Source organism: Microcaecilia unicolor, chromosome 3, assembly GCF_901765095.1.
Source record: "Microcaecilia unicolor chromosome 3, aMicUni1.1, whole genome shotgun sequence".
NCBI lineage: Eukaryota > Metazoa > Chordata > Amphibia > Gymnophiona > Siphonopidae > Microcaecilia > Microcaecilia unicolor.
Window position 1 is genome coordinate 249780777 of NC_044033.1, and position 24932 is coordinate 249805708.

Here is a 24932-nt window from a genome sequence, read left to right on the forward strand (position 1 = left end):
GGGCATGATTGAAGCTAAAAAAAACAGGATATTTGGCTAGATGGACCCTTTGTCTGATCCAGTAAGGCAACTCTTAGATTCCTAATGAATTAAACTCAGATACTGGTCACTAAGCAGCATCTGAGCCACAGGCTGAACTGACTTAGGATATTCAGTGCCCCTAACCGAATCAGGATATGCAATGGAAGCAGTGAATGCAAATAGATCTCATACATATTCATTGTGGATATCCTGAAAACAAGGCTGGGTTGTTGACCTGAAGGACTGGATTTGAGGACCCCTGTTAAAGGTGTATACCAGCTAATTCTACATGAAAAAAAAAAATATATATATATATACACACACACCCCCTTATATATGCAAACTCTTTGTGTATGAGCTTCTCTCGGTGTGGAGGCAGTAGAGAGGGGGTTAACTGGGAGCTCTTTAGAGTGGGATGGGAGAGGGTTGAGCTTCCTCTTCCAGTTCCTCTCTGCAGCCCCTGCTGCATTATGGGATTGTTTGTCTGGCTATGAGAAGGAAGGTGCTGCAGTTTGGAGATGTGGGTAAGTGGAGAGAGAGACTTGGGGATGGGAGGTATTGGGGCTGTGTTCATCCCAGCTTGAGATCCTTCCGATATAACAGGCTCTGCTTAGCAGTGTCCTCTCCCTTCTAATGCAGTAATCAGAAGACTCCATCTTTTTAGCTGCTGTTTATTTGCAGTTTGCTTCTGCCTTTCAGCTCTGTCAACAACTCCCTCTTTGCTTACAAAGTGCCCTGTGTGCTTATGTTTATTTTTTTCAATGCAAAATAAATAACTTGAAATCAGAAGGATGTGTTGGAGGGTTTTAAACAGCAGAGAGGGATTTTATTTTTTTTTTAATCCTGCATTTCTACAGACGGCAAAGGGACTTCCTGGATTCCTCTCTTCCTTTCCTGCATTATCAGAGGAGTAGAGAGAATAACAGTAAAACCTCAACTTGTTAGGGCAGAAGCTTTGGGACCTATGTGCTAAACATTTTACCTAGACATATGAAATAGGAAAAGCCCTTTATTTTATCTGCTGGGTTTGTGAAGCATCTTGTTCTTAGCTGGTTGCAGACAAGAGGAATTCTCCAGAGGGGTAAATGGGTTCTTCTGGATTCTATATAGGTCATCCAAATTTGAGCGCACTGGACAAATGTGTGTGTAAATTAGTTAGCAAGCTGTTAATTAATAGCATTGACACTAATTTGGATTTACACATGCATCTGCCTATGTGCTATTCTATAATGCAGCATGCCCAAAGTGTCTCGTGCAGAACCCAAAAGGGGCCATGGGAAGGGCATGAGCAAGTCACAGGCTTTCCAACAATGTAGGTGAAGTGTAATAGAATTCATGGGTTGTGTGCCAGAATTTACATCATGCTCAAAGTTGGGTGCAGGGATTGGTGCTGTGCCCTTTACAGAATACCAGTTTAATGCGAATCGTTCTAGTACCTAATTTTGGGTGCCTTTTACTAAATGCATGCCCATATTCCTTCAGTGTGTAGATGAAAATGGTGGGCTCCTCACCCCCTGGGGGATCCATTTGTGGTGAGGATTATTTGGTGCTGAAAAGAATAAACTGGCAAGCAGTCTGCAAGTACCAAAAGGAATGAAGTAGGAACAGACACAGGTGATTAAAAAACAGGAGACTTTATTAACAAACAAATTGGTTAAAAGGAATGCCCTATATGGCTGTTTCAGGGCCTAAAATGTAATGTTAAAATAAACAAAACCAATATAGGAATAAGACTATACCAAACCATAAAATCATGTACTAACGTAATATAAAATCATAATAAATTAAATACTAAAACTAAACATAAAAAGATATTATGGAAAATAACAATTAGATAAAGTAAAACAATAAACACATATGCCATAAAAACATAGGCTTCAAACATACTAATAAATACATTCATTTTTGTAGCATTTATTATGATTTTCTATTACACTAATGTGGTTTTACAGTTTGGTATGGTCTTATTCATGTATTGGTTTTCTTTGTTAACAGTACATTTTAGCCCTTTGCCAGATGAAACAGAGACATGTCAGGCATTCCTTTTAATCAATTTATTTGTTACATTTGTTCCCACATTTTCACACCTATTTATAGGCTCAATGTGGCTTACATACCGTAGTACCGGAGAGGCGTTTGCAGACTCCGGTGTGAACAAATACAAAGTGATGTTGTGGTAAGTTAAAGTTCATGTGGCACAGCCACATTAGGGGCATCGTATAACGGAAGAGTTGTGTTATGACCATTACGTACTTTAGTTTTGTTGTGTTGCAGATATCAGGCATTTATGTTGGATCGGCAGGGTATGCCTTTTTAAACAGGTTAGTTTTTAGTGTTTTCCGGAAGTTTAGGTGATCGTACGTAGTTTTCAAGGCTTTTGGTAATGCGTTCCACAGTTGCGTGCTAATGTAGGAAAAACTGGATGCGTAGGTTGATTTGTATTTGAGTCTTTTGCAGCTTGGGTAGTGCAGATTTAGGTACGTTCGTGTTGATTCGGATGTGTTTCTAGTTGGTAGGTTGATCAAGTCTGTCATGTATCCCAGGGCTTCACCATAGATAATTTTGTGAACCAGAGTGCAGATTTTGAAAGCAATGCGTTCTTTGATTGGGAGCCAGTGTAGTTTTTCGCGGAGGGGTTTTGCGCTTTCAAATCATGTTTTTCCGAAGATAAGCCTAGCTGACGTGTTTTGAGCGGTCTGATTTGGTTCTGAGGCACCGCATGGTGCTGGAAGATACCTGCCAAGAAGCTAAGGTGCACCATTCATGGACTGACCAAGACTTTCAATGGTAGCAGTTGTTTGTATTGGTTCCATTGGAACATATGAAGCTATTATAGTGGTGTCATGTGCACCCTTGAAAAGGGGATCACGCTATGGCCAGCATGCACCCCAATAACCTGAGGGTACTTCTGACTGGGGTTGACAGAATGGAGAAACACTGAGTACCAATATTGCTTGGAAACGGGGGCTCAGCAGAAATGTTTTAGTCTGAGCAGTCTCCAGTCATGCTCCGATGAATTCCAAGGCCTGGATAGGAGTTAAGTTAGATTCTTCTTGTTGTTGATGTTTGTCCGGTAATCCTTACAGTGTGTGGTTTATTTCTGGGACCGTGCGACAAGTCAGTAGTCAAGGCAGGGAAAAATTGGACATAGGCCAAGAAGTAAAACATTCAAATTTAAACCTGGCATTTCTTTTTTTAACCTTTATTTTTAATAATGCAATACAAAACTGCATAGCATATGAAACTATTAGAACAATCTCCACCCCAAAAAGGAGAACAAAATAGGACTATTCAAGGGTAGCAACTGGAAACATATAAAATGTTAACAAATACCCAGACTACAAAAGTACGACCTTAATCAAGATTATAACTTTAAACTAGTGCATTGCACAAGTGTCCAGAGAGTGCAAAAGCTGAAGGTACAATTAAAGGTCACTAAGGTGGTGTAGTCTGATACCATGACAAACAGAGAAATTACAGCTAACACCACATCAGGGCTTAGCACACTTTAGTAAAACGGCCCCTACGTTAAATGCATAACAGGCACTATTCTGTAACTTGCGCACTAAACACAAGATTGTGTTTCTAGAATCCGATGGGTAAATGTTGTTTCTGTGGGTACAAAATACATATGGAGACACACTTAACTGTTTTATTTTCTGCTGTCTGCTTTGTTTCCAAGTCAAGCACCATGATGGATGAGAAAGAGCTTTATGGGAAAGAATTCTTCTCCTGGGAGGAGTTTAGCTTGTTCTTCGACAGTTGGCGTGAGCAACGGAAAGCTCTCTTTTTCATGAAGAAATCCATGCCCCTCAGCAAGTGTAAGTGGGCTGGTGAGCCCCCTCGGCCAGAAGTGGTTGACACCCTCAAGTATAGGTTCGTCCGTCTTGTATGCAAGGAAGTGAGGGTCTCCATCAACAAAATGGAGCTAAGGTATGACAGCGACCACTACCAGGGATTAATATCATCAAAGTCTGTCTGAGCTAATCCTACATCTCTTAAGAAAACCAAGTTCAGGCCATGCCATGGGACAAGCCAGTGACAGACTAACAAGGCCTTGGGTAGTATTGGGGTTCTATTAAATATTCCTGCTTTAAAATTGTATCATCTAGCAGAAACCTGGAATGCACTGGCAGAGGAAGATTCAACTCAAAGAAAATTTCCTTCAGTTTCCAGAAAAAGTTAAAAGTCTATTTATTTTCAGCAGCCCTTTTTTAAAAAATGTCTTTATTGAAGACAACTCAAACAGGCTCCCCCCTGTTATTCAGCCAATGTTGGGCTGCACAGTGACTGCCCGACACTGGCAGTCAGACTGGATATTTAATCCTAACCGCAAATATTCACTGGAGATAACCGGTTATCTGCCGCTGAATATCCATGGTTAGGTGCTAAACTGCTATTTAAACAGCTCCTGGCCAGTTAAATAGTTTTGAATATCAGCCAGAATGTCTTTAATTACAACACCAATTTCCTAGTCTTAACAATAACAGGCCATTCCTATAATCTTCACTGAATAAGACACAAAGGGGCCGATATTCAGATTACGGAAGGGAGCCTGGCTAACTCCAGCGGTTGGTCAGCCCAGATATTCAATGCAGGGCCGTTTCTGGTGACCAGCATTGAACATCCGGTTCGTTTTTAGCCGGTTTAGAGTTACCTGGCTATGTTGATAGTCGAAGATAGTTGGTTAACTTTAAACCAGCTAAATAAATTTATTTTTATTTATTTATATAGATTTTGCTCACACCTTTTTCAGTAGTAGCTCAAGGTGAGTTACATTCAGGTACTCTGGATATTTCTCTGTCCCAGGAGGACTCACAATCTAAGTTTGTACCTGATGCAATGGAGGGTTAAGTGACTTGCCCAAGGTCACAAGGAGCAGCTATTTAAGCAGCCCGATGTGGCTGCTTACAGCAGCTGGATATGGATTGAATATCAGAGGATAGCCAGCTATATTTCCATTTGTATCCCACATTTTCCCACCTATTTGTAGGCTCAATGTGGCTTACATAGTACCGGAGAGGTGTTTGCAGACTCCGCTGTAAACAAATATAAAGTGATGTTGTGGTAAGATAAAGATAACATCACATTCACAGTTAGCTTAGGCCCACCACAGTAATACTTCTTCCCCCCCTCCCGTTTCTATGCCTGTCTCAATACAGGTAGTAATTTTCTGACAGATACCCGGAAGGGTTCCCTTTATTTGATCGAGAGGACCTCCTGGGGGGATACAGGTATTCATGAGGGCCAACACTGGCCTCCTCTCCTATTACTTCGGGTTCTACTTCCGCATGAGGCACCCCCCTCTACATCAGGCTCCATCCCTAAATCTGGCATTTCCCTGCTTGGGACCACATCTTCCCCTGCAACATAAGTACCAGGCTCTCCCAACAATAAATACAGTACAGTCATTTTCATCGTCACCATTCTCACTATCTGCAATATCTGGTATCTCAGGTAACCCCAAGGTGCACCCTAAATCAAACATAGCATTGGGTAACACCTTCACATGGTTTCTGTGCACTACTTTGACAGGACCACCTTCCTCAGGGACAACTTTGAGGCTACTTTCCCCAGGTTCGTTCACTTGGTCTATCACGTATATTCTGTCATCCCACAGGTCCTGAATCTTGTGGCGGCCGACAAACCTCTGGACTCGCAGCAACACCCTGTCTCCTTTCTTCAGTAGGGCCCCCTTCCCTCTCCAATTGTAGCACCTCTTCTGGGTCTGTCCCTTCTCAGCCACCTGTCTGGCGAACACATCTGAGAACATTCATGGATCTCTCCCAAACATGAGGTAGAATGGGGTGTAGTCTACTACTACTACTACTACTATTTAGCATTTCTATAGCGCTACAAGGCATACGCAGCGCTGCACAAACATAGAAGACAGTCCCTGCTCAAAGAGCTTACAATCTGTTGATTGGTGAACCTGACTGTTGTAGGCCAGCATCAGTTCAGGTAGGTAGTCACCCCAATGTCTCTTCTTGGAGGGTGGTAGCGCTCTCAGCATCTCTTGTAGGGTTCGATTGAAGCGCTCACACTGCCCATTACCTTGAGGGTGATAGGGCGTTGTTTGGCTCTTTCTTATCCCGTATAACCGACAAGGGGTTCTTGCTCATGGCATTGGGTAACATGGCATAGCTGGTTAACTCCCAGGCGCTAACCAGGAATATTCAGTGGGGGGATAACCAGTCATTTTCAGCAGCACTTAACTGGTTAGTGCTGAAAATGACCGGTTAGCACTTACAGTAAAACCGGCTATTTTGCAGGTGTTCCAAGGACAAGGTTATTCAGCATTTAACTGGCCAAGGTCACTTCATAAACAGGACCACATAAAAGTCAGTCCTACCTTTATATAGTATTCCATAGCCAGTTAAGTGCTGAATATCGTACCTAACCAGTTATGGCGTAGCTGGCTCTGAAAACCCAGAAATTCAATGCCGAGGCCCAGACATGGCCCGGCATTGAATTTCCAGGCATAGAGCTGAGCACTGCCAGCTGAATATTAACCACTTTTTCTTATCCCCACTCTAACCACACCTCATCTAAACTTCTTACCCATTAGCCCTTGTGTGCTGTTAATACAGATCCACAAAGGGCAGCCTCACTTAACTGATAAACTCATTCATCCCTGCTCCCTTCCCTGTAGCCTTCATACGCTCCCACATTCAGTCCAAAAATTCATTCATAGCCTAACAGTTTAGCAATAGACTATCCACCCAATGTGATAGAGGAATCCTGAGCACCTCCCATTTTCTGGAATACAGCCCAGCGTCATGAGTCCTCTCTCCCTGCCTTCAATTGCTCTATCAGCATTAAATTGTACAATAAGTTCTTTCCAGGGAACTATCTACAAAAGAGTTAAGTTTTGCATATACCATGGCAAATGATTTCACTTCTAAGCCAGGATACGTGGCGTATGATCTTTAGTCTCTTGAATGTACTGCTAATGTTTGCTGTGGTACTTCATACTGAATCTGCATGCCTCAATTCAGTAAAATGCTCTTTTGCGCAAGGAGCAAAGCCTTATGTAGAAACATTTTTCCCTGTTTCTTAGATAAATTGGTGTGGTAGCCATGTTAGTCCACTTTTAAAGATAATAAATAGAAACAAAACAAAACAAAAAAAAAGATTAAAACAATGACTTTTTTATTGGACAACACATTTTTTGACTTGCTTTTGAAGTCAATACCTTCATCTGCTCTGCGCCTAATTTCTGGGAAGGCCCCCGACCCGCCCATGGCCATACCCCCTTTTAAGTTGCATGCTATGAAATTTAGACTTATAGAATAGGGCAGAACCATGCTTAATTCCTAATTACTGCCAATTAAGTGCTTGTTAATTCTAATAATTAACACCTAATTGACCTAGTTTACATGCAGATCTGGAATCTGCACCCAAATTTGGGCAACCTGTACAGAATCCGGGGATGAATGACAATATATTATTTAAATTGTTAACTGTTTATGTTCAATGACTTCTCTTACAGGGCACAGAAAATGCAAAATGCAGAAGAGGATAAAGTACCTGTAGGTTGTTCTGCCAGAATCATCCTGAAGATGAATGAGAAGATGGACCGCCTGGTGGTCACCGAGTGTCAACTGACCCACAACCACCCTCTGTGTCCCATTGAGTTTGCCTACTACTTCAAAAGAGGTTTCCTGATGGACAACTCATGCCTACCTGTACGTACCACTAACAAGATTTCCAAGCAGTTTGTGGGGGCTCATGACATCCGGTACCTGCTGAGATACTGCAAAACCCGGGACAACGGGGTTCAAGACACCCTCAATGCACTCAACAGCCTCTTTACCAATGACCCCGGAGCTAAACTCAAGCTTGTATTTGTGGAAAACAAAGTGATTATCAAGACAGTTTTCTTGCTCACGTCCATGATGAGGTCCCTCTGCCAACGTTTCCCATTGGCCCTCTTCTTTGACCGCGTGGAGGGTTTCAATGAGGAGTTTGACCTCTACACAGTCCTGTGCGTGGATGCCAATAGCCAAGGACGGGAATGTGGCTACTGTCTAGCACAGAAAGGGACACCGAACATGCTGCGCTTCACTTTGGCCTCGCTTCTCCAGAGTGTACCAGACATGAAGGTCAAAGTGCAGTGCATAACACTGGGCATAGAGATTGAAGAACTGGAGGTGGTGAATGAGCTGCTACCACATGCCAGGGTCCAGATCTGTCACACTCAAGTCCTGGAGATCTTGTACAGTAAAGCCCAGGAGATGGGAACACCAGATGCCGAGAAGGTTTGGCCCCTTCTCTGTAAGGTAGCTGAAGCTGGCTCTCTTATGGCTTACAGACGGGCAGTGAGGAGGATGGACTCTCTCCTACCCCAGGACTTTATGAAATACTATCAAGAGCACTGGCACCCACGTGCTGAGATGTGGGTAGCATCCTTTCAGCCAACACGGGACTTTGACACCAGTGAACTCATCAAACAACATAAACAGAAAGTGCTTTCTGATTTCAATCCCTCTCGGACATTGGCCCAATGTATCCTGAATCTAGTCATCATTCAGACACCTAAGGAGGACCTGAAGAGCCTCAACGAGGACGAGGTGGCCACACGATATCACAGCATCTGCAACACAGAGCAGGCCAGCCTCATTGAGGAGGAGCTGAGCTTTGCCAAGCACGGAACCTATAACATCAGGGAGACTGCTGAGGGTTTCATCCTTAATGACGAAGTCTCAGAGTTCTGCATGAACTGGGGCCTGACCACTTGCAGCTGCTCCATCTACACCTCCAGCCTTCTGCCTTGCCGGCATCTTTTTGCTACCCGCCTACAGACTGGAGAACCTCTATTTGATATCTCCCTCCTTCAGAAAAACAAAACAGCACTGATGACAATATCATAACAGTTGGAGAAAACTGTTCACTACTACTTCTCCCTCCCTGCCACCTGTTTTTAGGCATCAACATGAACTTACTGTGTAAGTCAATGTGTTAAATGCAAAGGTGGCACATGGCATGGAGTTCCCTCGTGCAATTCCAGCATGTTATCCTTTAAGTGGCTGAGACTACCAGAAATCTGTGCACAGCTACTTTAAAGGGAGCAAGAATGAGCTGATCGAAAGCTAGTGAAAGCTTTTTGTAATAGGTGTGGGAAAATTCATGGCTATATCTATTACAAGCTCAGTCAAAGCAATGAGCCACTTTAAAGAGAAATGTCACCATTATTATGTTTCATTCACATTTTTTTATTTTGTACTTTCAAGTTTTTATTAAAAGTTTTGCAATTTCCTGTGAGCAATCTTTATAACGTTGTCAAATTATATACACTCTGAAGGGCATCTAACTTGGATCAGTCTGTCATGGCATTATAGCTGAAAGGAGCCGTTTGTCTGTGATGATGTTCTGTACGTAGCATCCCTCTATTCTCAGTGACTGCTGTCATCAGTGGTGATTTTGTGCAGGGCTATGGACTCTTGAGGTGTTAGTCAGAGGCTTCCAGTTCTGCCAGTCACTGTGGGATGTTTATCCATTCCACAGATTTGCAAACTTGTTCCAATCCATCGTAAACAGACATGAGGCAACTCTGAATTTGTCCTGCTGCTTGTAGTGACTTCAAAGCTTTTCTTATTTTCCAAGGTAAAGCATAGCAAGACAGTTAAATCTATACACAAAATAGGGAAGTATCATCTTGAATCTGACACAGAAAATCTCTATTTGCCTTCAGAGAGCTGGTCCTTAGAAGAGATTTTAGAATAAATTTTGCATTATTCCCCATCTCAGAATCCTAAAAAAATGTAACAAGCCAGTGTCGATAATTGCCACTTAACAAGTAATTATGGACACTAATTGGCTTTAATTAGAATGTACACACACAATTTTCTAAACGTATTCTGTAAAGTGATGCGCGTAAATTGTAAGATCCAGATCTGAAAAGGGGGCGTGGCCATTGGAGGGGTATGGACGGGTCATGGGCGTTCCTAAAATTTACGTGCAGTGTTATAGAATATACCCATTCCGCGTGTACCCTAGGCGTTGCCATTTGCACCAGGTTTTAGTTGCCGTAAATGGCCTCAAGTAAATATAATAGGAGACGGGGTCTGGGCGTATTCTATAAACGACGCCTAAATTTAGGCGTATTCTATAAACTGTGCCTTACTTTAGGCATAGTTTATAGAATACGCCTAGGTGTATTTTTTTCAGCACCTGATTTTTTAGGCGTTGTAAATAAAATCTAGCTCTTAATGTATTGAGGTCGAGCATGAAGGTGCTTCTAAGATACAACCCGTACCTGAGAGCACCTAACATTAGAGGCCACCGGATCAGAAAAAAGTTCCATTTCACTCTGTATCCTGTCTCTGAGGGCGGTGAAGTGAGGTCTCAGGAAAAGTGTACAAGAAAAGTGTTGAGTGGACCATCTCCCTAATCACAGCCTCCCAGTTTCAAGCTGTTGTAGTTTAGGGATGCCCTGGTGGCCAATGCTAAATAACTAGTAACATAGTAGATGATGGCAGAGAAAGACCTGTACGGTCCATCCAGTCTGCCCAACAGGATAAACTCATATGTGCTACTTTATGTGTATACCTGACTGATTTGTATCTGCCATTTTCAGGGCACAGACCGTAGAAGTCTGCCCAGCACTAGCCCCTCCTCCCAACCACTAGCCTGCCTCCCCCCACCGGCTATAAACTTTCAGTGGCAAAGTGTTGAAAAATCTGCAGCCAGTTTGCATGTAGTTTTATACATAATCATTTCTTCTGTATATCTTTCAGGTATTAAACTGTTCCTTTCAAAAATAAAATAACAGTACTTTTCCCAACTTTGCTGTTGGTATCTTGAACCTTTCTTGTCTTTACTTCTTTCCTTTCTTCATTTCACTTTTTTTGTTCATCGTTCCTCATCCCATTCTTTGTCTTACTTTCTCTCATCCCTCATGCTACTCTCCCCCCCCTTACCAAAGGGGCCTTTTATATATAGGAACACAAGAAGTGCCCTGTTGAATCAGACCACAGATCTATCAAACTGAACATCCTATCTCTGTGGCCAGTCCAAGCTATCAGCAATTCGTTGCTTACTCCCAAGGAAACTGACTTGGCTGTTTGTGGGCTTTCCTCTAGGAGTCTATCCAACCTCATTTTAAACTTGTTATGCGTGTCATAGGCAAACCTGACATTTTCTTCCCGCCCTATCCACCTCTCTCCCTCATAGCCCACCATTCCTGGAGGAAGTGTCCATAGTCTGCTATTGAGACAGACACACAGGGAAGCAACTGCTTGCCCTGGGATTTGTAGTATGGAATGTTGCTACTCTTTTTGTCACTCTTTAGGATTCCAGAATCTTGCTATTCTTTGGGGTTCTACATGGAATCTTGTCACTCTTCAGGATTCCAGAATCTTGCTATTCTTTGGGGTTCTACATGGAATGTTGCCTCAGAGACAAAACCCCGCCCCCCCCCCCACACATCCGCAAAAACGGAACGACTCACAGACAGGAAAAAGAGGGAGGGTGCCAGCAGATGAGGGCTCAGGCCGGGGGTCACGGACAGGGTCCACTGGCGACTCGCAACAGCAGCTTCAGAGAGCATTTTCCATCTCACAGATAGGCTGCAGAGAATACCTTCTCCTGCTTTAGACTTAGTCCCGCCCACCCTACCCCTCTACCCACCCACCCCTAGAGTGACATGTCTTATATAACCTCCCTATCAACCCACTCATTACTTTTACCTCACCCATTTCTATTCTTCTATCACCTTCTCCAACCAGAGTTACACCTAATCATACTGACCACCCTTCAACATCTTCAGTCCTTCTGTGACTGTTCTCTTGTGCTTGACTGCTTAAATATTAAATGCTTTACTTTTTGTCTATTTAGATTGTAAGCTCTTTGAGCAGGGACTGTCTTTCTTCTGTGTTTGTACAGCGCTGCGTACACTTTGTAGCGCTCTAGGAATGTTAAATAGTAGTAGTAGGGAGGGAAAGAGCAGTGGGTCAGACTCCAGCGCTGCCAGCAAACAAGCCTATGACATGCCTCAGGAGTATAACCCACAAGAGTGGAAGAGAGCCACGCAACACCACACTAAGCAAGGAAGCCCTTTTTGGTTAATCTCAGTTTCCACTCCAAAACGCAACCGTCATTCCAGTACACAAAAAAAAAAAAAAAAAACATAGGAGCTGCTGCTGCTACAAAAGAAAGGGGAATCAGACAAACCCTGAAACTGGGAGGGAGGGAGGAAAGGAAGGTAAGGGGGCACCTTACAACTTGAAAGGTAAACTATGGAGAGAGGAGGGGGGTCCCTAAGACCAGAGAGGGAGGAAGGGGGGGTCCACAAGAACACAGAGGGGGAGGGAATCCTCAAACCAAAGGGGAGGGGGTCCTGAGACATGAGAGGGGGGAGAGGGGAGGACACTCACTATCTCACATACACACTCACACCCACTCTCACAGACACAGTCGCAACCACCCTCACTCTGTCACACACACACACTTGCACATTCACTCTCTCTCTCACAGACACTCTCTCAAACATACACACTCAGTGGAAAACCTTGCTAGCGCCCGTTTCATTACAACCAGAAACGGGCCTTTTATACTAGTGTTCTTATATATCCTGCCCCTTCCATCTCCTTCCTCCATAGCTCACCATCTCTCCTACCCTTCTCACCTCTCTCCCCCATATCTTTCCACCCTTCTCACCCCCACCTCCCATAGCCCACAGCTTCAGAGATTTCAACTGCAGTTTCCTTCTGGCTTTAAATCACCAGATTTCAGTATGTGGGGTTATATATGTATCCCTCAGTTATAACAAGTTTTCAATTCAATTTTATTCACTGGTCTCTCACAACTTCAGAGACTCTCTCACTCTAAACCAGGCATGTCCAACCTTTTTCTATTGGGGCCCACATTTTATATGTTATAACATTTGGAGGGCCAAACACGCACCGTCGGATTTTGCTGCACGTTTCGTCAAATAGTGGCAAAACACAACGGTGTATTGTCCCCTTCCCCCAGTCTCTCTCTCAGGTACCCCCACCCCCTTTAGCTTTCACCCCTCTCTCTCATGTACCCCCCTGGCCCAGTCTCTTTACCCTCACCTGGCTTCAGGTGCAGAAGAAACAGTGGGATTCTTGCTTCACCATGCGACACGGCTCCCTGCAAGCTTGCGCCTCGTGGTGCTGGAAGTCGGGGTTGGTCTTATGAGACTTGAAACAAGACCAACTGGAACATCTGGCCTGATGTGGCTCAGGCTTACAGAGAGCCAGGTCGCGGCGCGGAAGCTGGAATCTCGCTGTAAGCATCACAAGAGCCGTCAAGCTTCCGAGGGTCAGAAAGAAGAGCTTGGTAGGTTGGATTCTGCCATAGATTGGACAAGCCTGCTCTAAACTTTGGGCAAGACGACTTCTTACGGGATGATTTATGCAGGTATCAGACTCCTTTGCTTACACTTTCACTTGCTTTTCTCAGCATTTACACACGCTCCTGTTTCTTCCTTTATCAAATAAAGGGGGCCCTTTCACCAAACTGCGGTAAAAAGTGGCATAAGCACATCCTTATGCAGGTCGTTCCTCTGCACTTTTACTGGTGTAAAATGGCTGCTTTTTGTATTTTCCCTATCAACAGCCACATGCTTATTTTCCCATTAGTGTGTGGCCATTATTACTACCACCCGTTACATAGATGGTAAGGACACATGCCCTAACCGATTAGCACAGAACATGCCTACTCTCCATCCCAGAGATGCAAACACACATGCAAAAATTACCACAGAACCCCAGAGCATGCCCTGCAGTAAGGCATTATATGCTACACCAAGCAAGCGTTAGTACTTACAAAAGCACCTCAAAAACTTACCAGAATTTGAACCTAAAATATAACTTTTCCTACCTAAATGGACTTTCCTTACAGACAACAACTTTCGTTTGTCCACTTGAATGGGCTGCAGTAAGTCAACTTGCAGCTACCATTTAAAAAAAAAAAAAAAAAAAGCCACATTTATGGCGAAGGGGGGAAACGGCTAACCCTGTCAGTAGTAGAGTATCTTCCCGCCCAAAGAGGACGTGTCGTGCCTAAAAATAATCATCAGCCGCGAGCTCTAGTGACGTATCAAGACGAGCGCGCGAGCCGAGGAAGGGGTGTGTACGTGTGTGTGCCAAGCGCACGGTCCAGGATTAGCTTTCAACGCCGCGGGTGGGCGCGCCAAGGCCAGGGAAAGGAGCATGCGCGGCGGCCCAGAAGACCCGAAAGCCGCGTCGCGCAATTGAAATACCTTTAGATTTGGTACAGATGGACCAACAGTGAAAAAACGACAACGTGGATGCAGCAGATCATAGGTTTGCTTGCTTTGTTTTGAGTGTACTACAGATGACGGCTGCGCGGGGGAGTGGAAACAGAGATTAACCAAATGGGCTTCCTTGCTTACAGTGGACTAAATTGGCTCACTTCAACTCCTGTCTATTAAACCTCCTCGCAGCATCCCATAGGTTTGCTTGCTTTGTTTTGAGTGTATGGCAATGACGGCTGCGTGGGGAAGTGGAAACAGAGATTAAATTGGCTTCCTTGCTTACAATGGACTAGATAGGCTCACTTCCACTCCTGTCTATTAAACCTCCTTGGTGGGAGGTGACGCTCTTTGGGGAGCGAAGTGTCAGTGTGTGTTTGCGCGTGCTGTACTCGTGGGCGGAGACGGTTGAACGTCGCGGGGGGGGGGGGGAGAGTGTGTCGCGGGGGGGGGGGGAGAGTGTGTCGCGTGCGCGCCCACCGCGCGAGTTCGATTTGGCGGGAAAAAAGGGGGTGGAATGTGACGTTTGATTCCCGAGAGACTCTCTCGCTGCAGCGTTAAAAAAAAAAAAAAAAAGAGCTTTGTACTTTCTTTCTTTACGTAGGAAAAAGAAAAAGGGAGGCTCCACGGTAGTATGAGCGAGGGGGTAAGCTGAGTGACGCTTATTTTGCTTCATTCCATGGCGGGTCGAGGCCCGGACTTTTCTGGCCTTTGCTTGTGCGAATGCGGCGGGCCCACGCTGATCCCTTTCCTCTTCGTTTCAGGTCGGGCGAGCTGCTGGGTGAAGAGCGGAGAAGGGAGCTGGAGGTCAGTCATGCAGCGCACTATCAGGTGAGGGAGGAGCTGTAGCTCGGGGCATAAGTGTCAGCTGTGTGGGTGCTTGAGTATGGAGAGACATGGGGATTAGAGGGGGGTCTAAAGGTTTTGGGGTTCATGGTGCAGATTGGAGAGAGAGATCTGAATCCCGGGGGCGGGTCTAAAAGTTATGGGGCCCATGGTGCAGATTGGAGGGGGGGTCTGAATCTGGAGAGACATGGGGATTGGAGGGGGGGTCTAAAGGTTTTGGGGTTCATGGTACAGATTGGAGAGGGATCTGAATACTGGGGGGGGGTTATAAAGTTATGGGGTCCATGGTGCCGATTGGAGGGGGGGGGGGTCTGAATCTGGAGAGACATGCTGGATTGGAGGGGGTCTAAAAGTTATGGGGTTCATGATGCAGATTGGAGAGGGATTTCTTCATCTTATTTATGTTTTTATTAAAACTTTTAATATATTGCTGCTTTTACAAAAAAGATTGCAGCAGTTCACAATAAAAATATTATTACAACAGAAAGGAATGTCATCATTTGATAGGCCAGATTCATTCATACAAAAGCAAACAATACCGCTTTAACTGGCAAGCAGAGCAAAGTGGTTTACACTTGTAAACAAACATGGTGCAGATTGACCGGAAGAGGGTTATAAAGGTTATGGGGTTCATGGTGGATTGGAAGGAGGTCTGAATATATAGGCACATGCTGGGGTGAGCAGAGGGGGTCTAAAGGTTATGGGGTTCATCTTCATATCACCCTCCCATCTGCACCGTTTATGCTATTGTTTAAATTGGAGACCAATAATGGAGCTTGATAAAATTAAATAGTACACTTGAATCACATTTGATTATATAAGTTGGAGAGCAAGGCCAGTGCTGGACAGACTTCTACAGTCTGTGCCCTGATCGTGGCTGAACAGATTTGGGTGGGCTGGAATGGGCTTTTCAAGGGCTTCAGTGACAGCCTTGGAAGATTGAGAACAAGGACAGTGTCGGGCAGACCTCTACTGTCTCTCTACTCCTTATTACCTACCTTAGTCTAATTATGTTTTATTTTTATATAATACTTTAAATCATTGTTAACTTCATGATTTTGTGATTTGTTATTATGTAAGCCGCATAGAGCTTGCGATGAGTGGGAATTGTGCGGGATACAAATGTAATAAATAAAAATCTTACGCTATGGGTTTCTCTTTTTGGGCAGACTGGATGGACCAAACAGGTCTTTATCTGCCGTCATCTACTATGTTGTTATGTAACAACTTTAAATTAGCTTTATATTGACAGTGGCCTTCCAAGAATTTTTTTCTAGCTGGATGGCATGAAGGAGGGGCGGGGGCCTGCATAGTATTAACTAATTTTCTGTTATTCAGAAGGTCTTGGGGAGAGCACTGTATTGACATTTGGTCATTTTACAATAGGTATACAATTAGTGTAATGTAAATTGCTTCTGTTAAGCTACGCCTGTACTGCATTGCCTTGAGTGAATCTCTTCTTGAAGTTGGATAATAAATGGTGACTTAAACTGCCCTGCATACTTGGTTGGGGGGGGGGGGGGATGCTGCATCATCCTTTTGAGTCAGTCTGCCTTAGCCACAATTGTTGGATGCTTTCTCTTTTAAAGGTTAGTATGGACGCTGCATTTTGTTACCACTTGCCTGTCCTAGAATTTGGTGTTCCTCATGTTTTGACATTCTTTACATCATCTGCTGGTGTTGTGTGTTTTTATTCTTGGTGCATCCTGTGGGTGAAACAAAACATAGCCGTGTCAAGTTTTAGCATCTGTCTTTAAAGCTGTTTATTAAGGTTTTGATATTGGACACGTCTTACTGGTGCTGCTTTTGTTTTGATAATGTCCTGTTGTGGTTCAGCACCTTGTTTGTCTTCTGCTGTCTGGCCATGATTGCTCTGATGCTAGTAATGGATGAAAGCATTAATTCTTCTTTTTTCAATAAGGTACTATCAGGCAGAGGCATCCAAGTTTTTCAGCAGTGGGCTGTATGATGAGAAATGCATGTGATTTATTTTAGCCTGATTTGTACTTCAAAACCTGAATCTCTTCTGAAATTATGACATTAGATTGGAGCTGTATTGTCACAAAATGACTGGCTACCTGCAGCCACTCAAAGGGTTTATCTTCAGCACAGCTCAGGTCCACCTGCCGCTTGTGCTCTACACTAGCACCCTTCTCCCATCGACTGAGTCCCAACAGCCTTTGGACGATTCTCCCGCTCTCAGATTATCCCCAGTGATTCCTAGGTTAACTGGGGCCACACTCCTAGTGGTCCCACAGACCCAGCACACAAACCACCAGGATTCTTAGTCAGTTCAGGCAAGCAGAGGCAATAAACATGAAAATGTTTGTCATAAAAATATTGAACAGAAAACCATAAAAATTTGATCCATATTCAGTTACCTGTTATGTGCTGTTTTGTTCCATTATAAAACTATCTAAACCTTTGTTCACTACCTGAATAGTGCCTGGAGAGTACAGGTAATATAGCTGCACACAGGGCCGGTCTTAGCAAATGCGGGGCCCCTGTGCAGACCAATTTGATGGGGCCCCTGCCCCAGCGCTGCCCCATTGATAAGATTATTCAATTTTTAGAACATTTTTTTATTTCAAATAAAGACAAATGAAGCTAAACTTGTACAGAAAAACATAAGTACATAAGTAGTGCCATACTGGGAAAGACCAAAGGTCCATCTAGCCCAGCATCCTGTCACCGACAGTGGCCAATCCAGGTCAAGGGCACCTGGCACGCTCCCCAAACGTAAAAACATTCCAGACAAGTTATACCTAAAAATGCGGAATTTTTCCAAGTCCATTTAATAGCGGTCTATGGACTTGTCCTTTAGGAATCTATCTAACCCCTTTTTAAACTCCGTCAAGCTAACCGCCCGTACCACGTTCTCCGGCAACGAATTCCAGAGTCTAATTACACGTTGGGTGAAGAAAACTTTTCTCCGATTCGTTTTAAATTTACCACACTGTAGCTTCAACTCATGCCCTCTAGTCCTATTATTTTTGGATAGCGTGAACAGTCGCTTCACATCCACCCGATCCATTCCACTCATTATTTTATACACTTCTATCATATCTCCCCTCAGCCGTCTCTTCTCCAAGCTGAAAAGCCCTAGCCTTCTCAGCCTCTCTTCATAGGAAAGTCGTCCCATCCCCACTATCATTTTCGTCGCCCTTCGCTGTACCTTTTCCAATTCTACTATATCTTTTTTGAGATATGGAGACCAGTACTGAACACAATACTCCAGGTGCAGTCGCACCATGGAGCGATACAACGGCATTATAACATCCGCACACCTGGACTCCATACCCTTCCTAATAACACCCAACATTCTATTTGCTTTCCTAGCCGCAGCAGCACACTGAGCAGAAGGTTTCAGCGTATCATCGACGACGACACCCAGATCCCTTTCTTGATCCGTAACTCCTAACGCGGAACCTTGCAAGACGTAGCTATAATTCGGGTTCCTCTTACCCACATGCATCACTTGGCACTTGTCAACATTGAACTTCATCTGCCACTTGCACGCCCATTCTCCCAGTCTCGCAAGGTCCTCCTGTAATCGTTCACATTCCTCCTGCGACTTGACGACCCTGAATAATTTTGTGTCATCGGCGAATTTAATTACCTCACTAGTTATTCCCATCTCTAGGTCATTTATAAATACATTAAAAAGCAACGGACCCAGCACAGACCCCTGCGGGACCCCACTAACTACCCTCCTCCACTGAGAATACTGGCCACGCAATCCTACTCTCTGCTTCCTATCTTTCAACCAGTTCTTAATCCATAATAATACCCTACCTCCGATTCCATGACTCTGCAATTTCTTCAGGAGTCTTTCGTGCGGCACTTTGTCAAACGCCTTCTGAAAATCCAGATATACAATATCAACCGGCTCCCCATTGTCCACATGTTTGCTTACCCCCTCAAAAAAATGCATTAGATTGGTGAGGCAAGACTTCCCTTCACTAAATCCGTGCTGACTTTGTCTCATCAGTCCATGTTTTTGTATATGCTCTGCAATTTTATTCTTAATAATAGCCTCCACCATCTTGCCCGGCACCGACGTCAGACTCACCGGTCTATAATTTCCCGGATCTCCTCTGGAACCCTTCTTAAAAATCGGAGTAACATTGGCTACCCTCCAGTCTTCCGGTACTACACTCGATTTTAGGGACAGATTGCATATTTCTAACAGGAGCTCCGCAAGTTCATTTTTTAGTTCTATTAATACTCTGGGATGAATACCATCAGGTCCCGGTGATTTACTACTCTTCAGCTTGCTGAACTGACCCATTACATCCTCCAAGGTTACAGAGAATTTGTTTAGTTTCTCCGACTCCCCCGCTTCAAATATTCTTTCCGGCACCGGTGTCCCCCCCAAATCCTCCTCGGTGTCTTCACCGAAGCAAAGAATTCATTTAATTTCTCCGCTACGGCTTTGTCCTCCTTGATCGCCCCTTTAACACCATTTTCGTCCAGCGGCCCAACCGACTCTTTGGCCGGTTTCCTGCTTTTAATGTATCTAAAAAATTTTTTACTATGTATTTTTGCTTCCAACGCTAATTTCTTCTCAAAGTCCTTTTTTGCCCTCCTTATCTCCGCTTTGCATTTGGCTTGGCATTCCTTATGATCTATCCTGTTACTTTCAGTTGGTTCTCTTCTCCACTTTCTGAAGGATTGTTTTTTGGCTCTAATGATTTCCTTTATCTTACTGTTTAGCCACGCCGGCTGACGTTTAGTCTTTTTTCCCTTTTTTCTAATACACAATGCTATCATGAAACCCCCCCTCCCCAGAAATTATTCAATTCAAGTCCACTACAATTAGTAGTTCCAATTCTCATAATCCCGGGGGGTGGGGGTCAGAGTTGTGGACACACAATCTCTCCACTGCAAAACACTATACACAAACTTGTGCAAAAACACACTCATAACCTTACCAAACCATAACAGCACTAATTCCAAGGACAGGACGAGCTACAACCTTATGCGTGGAAAGGCAGAACTGTAATTACATCAGGCTCTAAAACACCAATACACTACTTCGTGAACAAAACAAAAAGGGCTGCAAATACTACATGCTAGCATGAAAAACACATGACACAACAGATATGAAAGCAAAATACTGAACTGGAAAGTTACCTGAAGAAGTCAGACTCAGCATGCAGCAATACTAGAAAAATTGAAACTTACATGCAAAATATCACAGATTGTCTTGCTCCGCCAAAGGACGAGCAGCTTGCTGGTGTGATCCGGCTGGAGACGGCGGAGTGAACCCCTCCTTCTCCAGAGGACATCCGACCCACCCCCACTCTTCGCCTGGGAAGGCCGCCGTTCCCTGGAAGTTGAGCCTCCAGGTGCGGGCAGCCTACAGGGCTTCTGGAACAGGGGGCGGACAGGCCCCGCGGACAGCGTGGCTCTGGATCCCCGGAGGACAGCTGGGCCGAGGTCCCGGGGAACTGGCACGCCGGCGTGGAGGACCACGGCGGCAGAGGTAGAGGCAGGCAGCGGACTAGACGATTCAGTAGCAGGCACAGGTCAAGGCAGGCAGTGGTCAAGAAGAGTCAGTAGCAGGCAATGGTCAAGGCAGGCAGCGGTCAAGAAGAGTCGATAGCAGGCAATGGTCAAGGCAGGCAGTATCCGATAGCAAGGTACAGAGATCCATCCAACGATGCGGAGCTTCAGGAACGAGAAGCCGAAGCACTGGCTAGGGGAAGTGGTGCTCCTTAAGTAGCCCTCCTCAGCGCGGGGCCCCAGCTGGTGCTTCCTGCGATTGCGTCTCCGGCAACCAATCCTAGGTGACGCTAGTCATCGCTTCCCCTGCTTGCTCCCGCAACCGGAAGAGACGCCGGCTATCCTCCGCCGGCACCATGTTGCAGGGGTTCCATCCCGGACGTGGGAAGCCGGCCATCGGCGGAACCGAGGTGAGAACAACCTGCGATCCTTTGTCGCCAGACTGAAGACAATGGCTGCCTCTCCCCACTGGCCGGCGATAGCCGGCCACCGGAGGACCTGCGGTGAAGGCCGGCCATCCATGGCGGGCCCGGATCCCATGGCCCAGTGGCACTGGTGGCAAGCAGGTGAGTGTTAGTCCCGGCGGAAGACGGGACACAGATACACATTTCCAAAAGCTGACATATTCCAATTAATTCTGAATAAAATACTTTTTTCTACCTTTGTTGTCTGATCATTTAGTTTTTCTATTCGATTTGGTCCCAGTGTCTTCTGTTTTATGCAGTGTCTTCTTTCCATTTGATATTTTTTCTCTCCCCATGTCCACCATCCTTATGTGTCCTGTCTACCATCTGTAGCCCTGTCCCTATCCTTTCTGTAGTTTCAGCATCTGCCTTCAAAGTGTTCCGATCCAGCCCTTAAATTCAGCAATTTTCCCTCCATCCATATCCAGCATCTACTTTCCTCCCCTCCCCTACATCCATGTCCAGCATTTCTCCTCTCTCCCTTCCCCTCCATCCTTGTGCATCTCCTTCCTTTGTCTTTCCTTCCCTCCATTCCTGCCCAACATTTCTCCTCTCTCCCCTGCCTTCCCCTCCATGTCCAGCAATTTCTCCCTGGGCCCTGTCCTCCCATCCATGTCCATCCTTGTCCATCGATGTGCCTCTCTCCCCTTCCCTCCTCCATCCATCCATATCCAGCAATTCTCCTCCCTCCCTTCCATGTCCAGCAATTTCTCCTCTCTCCCTGGGCCCTGCCCTCCCATCCATGTCCATCGATCAATGCTCCGCTTTCCCCATCCCTCCTGCTCCCATGTCCACCTGCCCGCCCTCTTCTCTCTTCTATACTATTTAAATATACCTCCGTTTCAGCAGCTGCGCAGTGTAAGTGAAAGAGCTGTCTGACGTCTCTCCACCAGCCTTCCCTTCGCTCGTTCGTTCCTTCAGTGCCCCGCCTTCTGACATCATTTCCTCGAGGGCGGGACGCTGAGAGGGAACGAACGAGCAAAGGGAAGGTTGGTGGAGAGACGTCGGGAAGCGCTTTCACTGACGCTGCACAGTTGCGATGTTGGAGTGAGGTAAATTTAAATACCACCGGAGCACTGGGATTGAGCAGAGGAGGCTGGGCCCCCTTTAAGCGTGAGGCCCTATGCGGCCGCCTCTGCCTAAGACCGGCCCTGGCTGCACACAGGTTATCAAATATAACTGTTCACAGGGCCTCAGCAAGAAGATCTTTCTCTCTCTTCTCCCAAACTGAGACTGGAGAAAAATCTAGTATTTCCTAGATAAATTTGAGCTCCTGGGCCAATCAGAGCCCAGAACAACAAGTTTTAAAAATAACTGGCCACATCGCTGCAGGTTACTTCTTCTCTATGTTAACTAAAGAAGGAACAGTCGTTTCTCTGTAACAGCTTTAAACATAAACGTGCACCATTTACTGGCCATACTAGAGAAATACACTTCAAGAAATGATTTAATACAGTTTACAGGCTATTTTACTATTCAGCCAAATATGAACAATGGGCATTGAGCTTTAACATAAATAATAAAAGAAGCAAAGTGAAATCGGAGATCAAAATAATTTCAGTAGGATTTAGCACAGAAGCCTGGATTCTTAAACTGCTATTCGGCCGAATACAAGTATATTTGGGATTGAATCGAATATGAATATTTTGTACAGCACTACATTAGATTGTAAGTTCTCTGGGGATAGGAAATACCTGAATGTAACTCACTCACCTTGAGCTGTAGCTGAAAAAGGCATGAACTGAAACCAAAATCCCTTTTCCTTTCCCCATTTTCTTTTGTGTCTTGGGAGATCAGGTCGTTTTTCCAGCCCAAGGAGGTGACAAAGGTGAAGAAAGAGGAGTGTTCAGAGGCAGTGAAAAGCAGAACAGAAAGGACTGAGGAGTCCACTAAAAGGTAACACATCCTTCCAGCACTACCAGGGACAGAAACTCTCAATGAGCCTGGCTTTGTCCTGTGAAAGATCTGTTTTCTGTATGAGGGGCGCACTCCAGTTGGGGCAGCTAGAAGCACTTGGTTTTATTTGTTTGTGGATGATAATACTGCATCAAATGTGCTTGATGTAAGAGGCAGTTTTTGCTACCCAGATTAAGGGAAATTTCTCTTTACTAGTGCTAGGAAGGGGCTTTTCCTTAAGTGATGGATGGGCAGGTTTCAGACTGCCAATTAAGCTGAATGCATGTTACTTGAAAAATCAACAATTTGGAAGTCTAGGAGGGAAGCTTATGCCCTCAATTAAGCCACATTTACTATTAAAAGTCCTGTGAGTTTAAAGGTCCTGTCACCTGGTAGTCACTAGGTGGTGCTGTAGCCTTGCAAACTGTGAGCAAAACTCTTAAAATATGAGGTTGACACCTAGCAATTAGAGAATGACACAGGGACAGACCAGAGATGGAGACATCCCACGGGGGAGTGGATGGGGACAAATTTTGTCCCCTTTGTCACTTTCTACTTTGAAGTCTGTTAATGAACTGGACTGTTATTTATGTTTGATGCAGATGACAATATTTTTATTTTTTGGAAAAACAAGCAAACATGCTGGCCACAGCTAGCAAAATTTGCGTGGGGGAACCTGTACATCCTGCTACCAGCACAAGTCAGCTATTCTTGAGGTTGGAAAGGTAGAGGGTGCTGGTGGTTGGAGGGTTTATTTTAACTGCTCATTGTTGTTGTTTTCTATTTGTCATTTATACACAACAGTTGCACAGCATATTCCTTTTTATACTTTAATAAAAAGATTTAAATATAAAATCATAAGTGTTTGAGGCTTCTGCAGATGAGAACAGCCCACGGGGATGGGGACAGGGTGGGAACGGGACAGGGACAGATTTTATTCCCGTGTCATTCTCTAGTAGCAATAGAAGAACTAAGCATTGTGGCATAAAAAGGAGAGGAGAATATGGAATAATATTAGATGTAGATCTATAGCAAATTGGAAATGATAGTATTTTTGCTGCTGTTCAGTTGATACCAGCGTGCTTTTCCTAACACAGTTCTGTTTCTGTAGCTCCAGGGTGGTAGAACACCCCCTGAAGGAGAGGAATGGCACAGCACATTGCAGGGAGGTGAACTCCCCTATCAAACGCACCACCAAGAAGTCTATTCAGGTCCTAGACAACGATAGTGAAGATGAGGAGGCAGCAGGGAGCCAGGATGTGCAGTCTGTCACTGAGACGCCACAAAGGATCACTGGAAGGAAGGTATCGCCTCTCCTTTATTTTACCCACCAGACTCGGAGTGAAGCCACTTGATTGCAGGGGGCCATGGTTTACAGTCCATTAGCCACAGTGGTTGCTGCTCTTGAGATGGAGGTAGGGTTTTTCAGTCTGGTGAACTAGTAGGGGTGAGTCACTGAGGCTGACCAACCTTACTGCCCCCAACTAGGCAGCTTGGTGGGCAGAGATGGAAGTTGATTTGTTTGCCCTCAGCTCCCAGCCAAGAAATTTTCTGCTGCCCTGGGACTTGCTGCCTCCTTTTCCCCACACTGCTTGCTCTTCTAATGTTTCTGCATGATCCTTTTTATTTCAGGAGCCTTTCTCCACATCGAGCACGCCTCAGACAGATTCCACCCATGATGCAGCTTCTCCTTGCAGTAGCCTATCGGGGAGCAGTCCTCTTACCCCTGACTCGGCCCTCATCTCACCCTCAGGCATCCCAAAACGCAGAACAGGTGAGAAGCAAAGCCTGCTTTGGGAGGTCAGCTTGAGGTTCTTGGTTTCCCGGAGATGAATGTAGTTTTGGCTTCTTTTGTGGGCAACACATTCAGTGCTTCTTACTGCCTTCACGTTAATTTTATTTGATATACTGCTAAGAATCCTCTTGTAGCTTTCCTATCTCAGCTTTGCTTCCAT

The 24932-nt window shown here is 45.0% G+C and overlaps 2 protein-coding genes across 5 annotated transcripts in view; both read left to right on the forward strand.

The window, feature by feature from the left end:
* The first annotated feature begins 504 nt into the window (after positions 1 to 504).
* On the forward strand, positions 505 to 9790 carry LOC115466466 (uncharacterized protein ZSWIM9-like). Of its 2 annotated transcripts, XM_030197708.1 has the most exons (3): positions 505 to 545; positions 3704 to 3954; positions 7514 to 9790. In XM_030197708.1, the coding sequence occupies exons 1-3, from the start codon at positions 540 to 542 to the stop codon at positions 8892 to 8894; spliced, it is 1638 nt and encodes a 545-aa protein (XP_030053568.1). In that variant the 5' UTR covers positions 505 to 539; the 3' UTR covers positions 8895 to 9790. The 2 variants fall into 2 exon arrangements, with proteins under 2 accessions (XP_030053568.1, XP_030053567.1); XM_030197707.1 differs by lacking the exon at positions 505 to 545 and having other exon boundaries at positions 2801 to 3954.
* Positions 9791 to 14145: 4355 nt separating this feature from the next.
* Positions 14146 to 24932, forward strand: part of LIG1 (DNA ligase 1) — an 88743-nt gene continuing 77956 nt past the window's right edge. Inside the window, exons 1-6 of one of the 3 annotated variants that reach the window (XM_030197689.1) lie at positions 14146 to 14315; positions 14868 to 14909; positions 15028 to 15094; positions 22879 to 22977; positions 24089 to 24281; positions 24610 to 24751. In XM_030197689.1, coding sequence (XP_030053549.1) covers positions 15078 to 15094; positions 22879 to 22977; positions 24089 to 24281; positions 24610 to 24751 — 451 coding nt within the window. In that variant the 5' untranslated portion in view covers positions 14146 to 14315; positions 14868 to 14909; positions 15028 to 15077. Of the gene's footprint in view, positions 14316 to 14728; positions 14910 to 15027; positions 15095 to 22878; positions 22978 to 24088; positions 24282 to 24609; positions 24752 to 24932 lie in introns of those variants that run through there. The other 2 variants (XM_030197687.1, XM_030197688.1) reach the window with 2 other exon arrangements.

Coding starts and splice junctions, on each gene's coding strand:
- LOC115466466 (XM_030197707.1), top strand. CDS start 3,617: ATGGGTAAATGTTGTTTCTGTGGGTACAAAATACATATGGAGACACAC. Junction 3,955..7,513: donor ATCAACAAAATGGAGCTAAG/GTATGACAGCGA, acceptor CTTCTCTTACAG/GGCACAGAAAATGCAAAATG.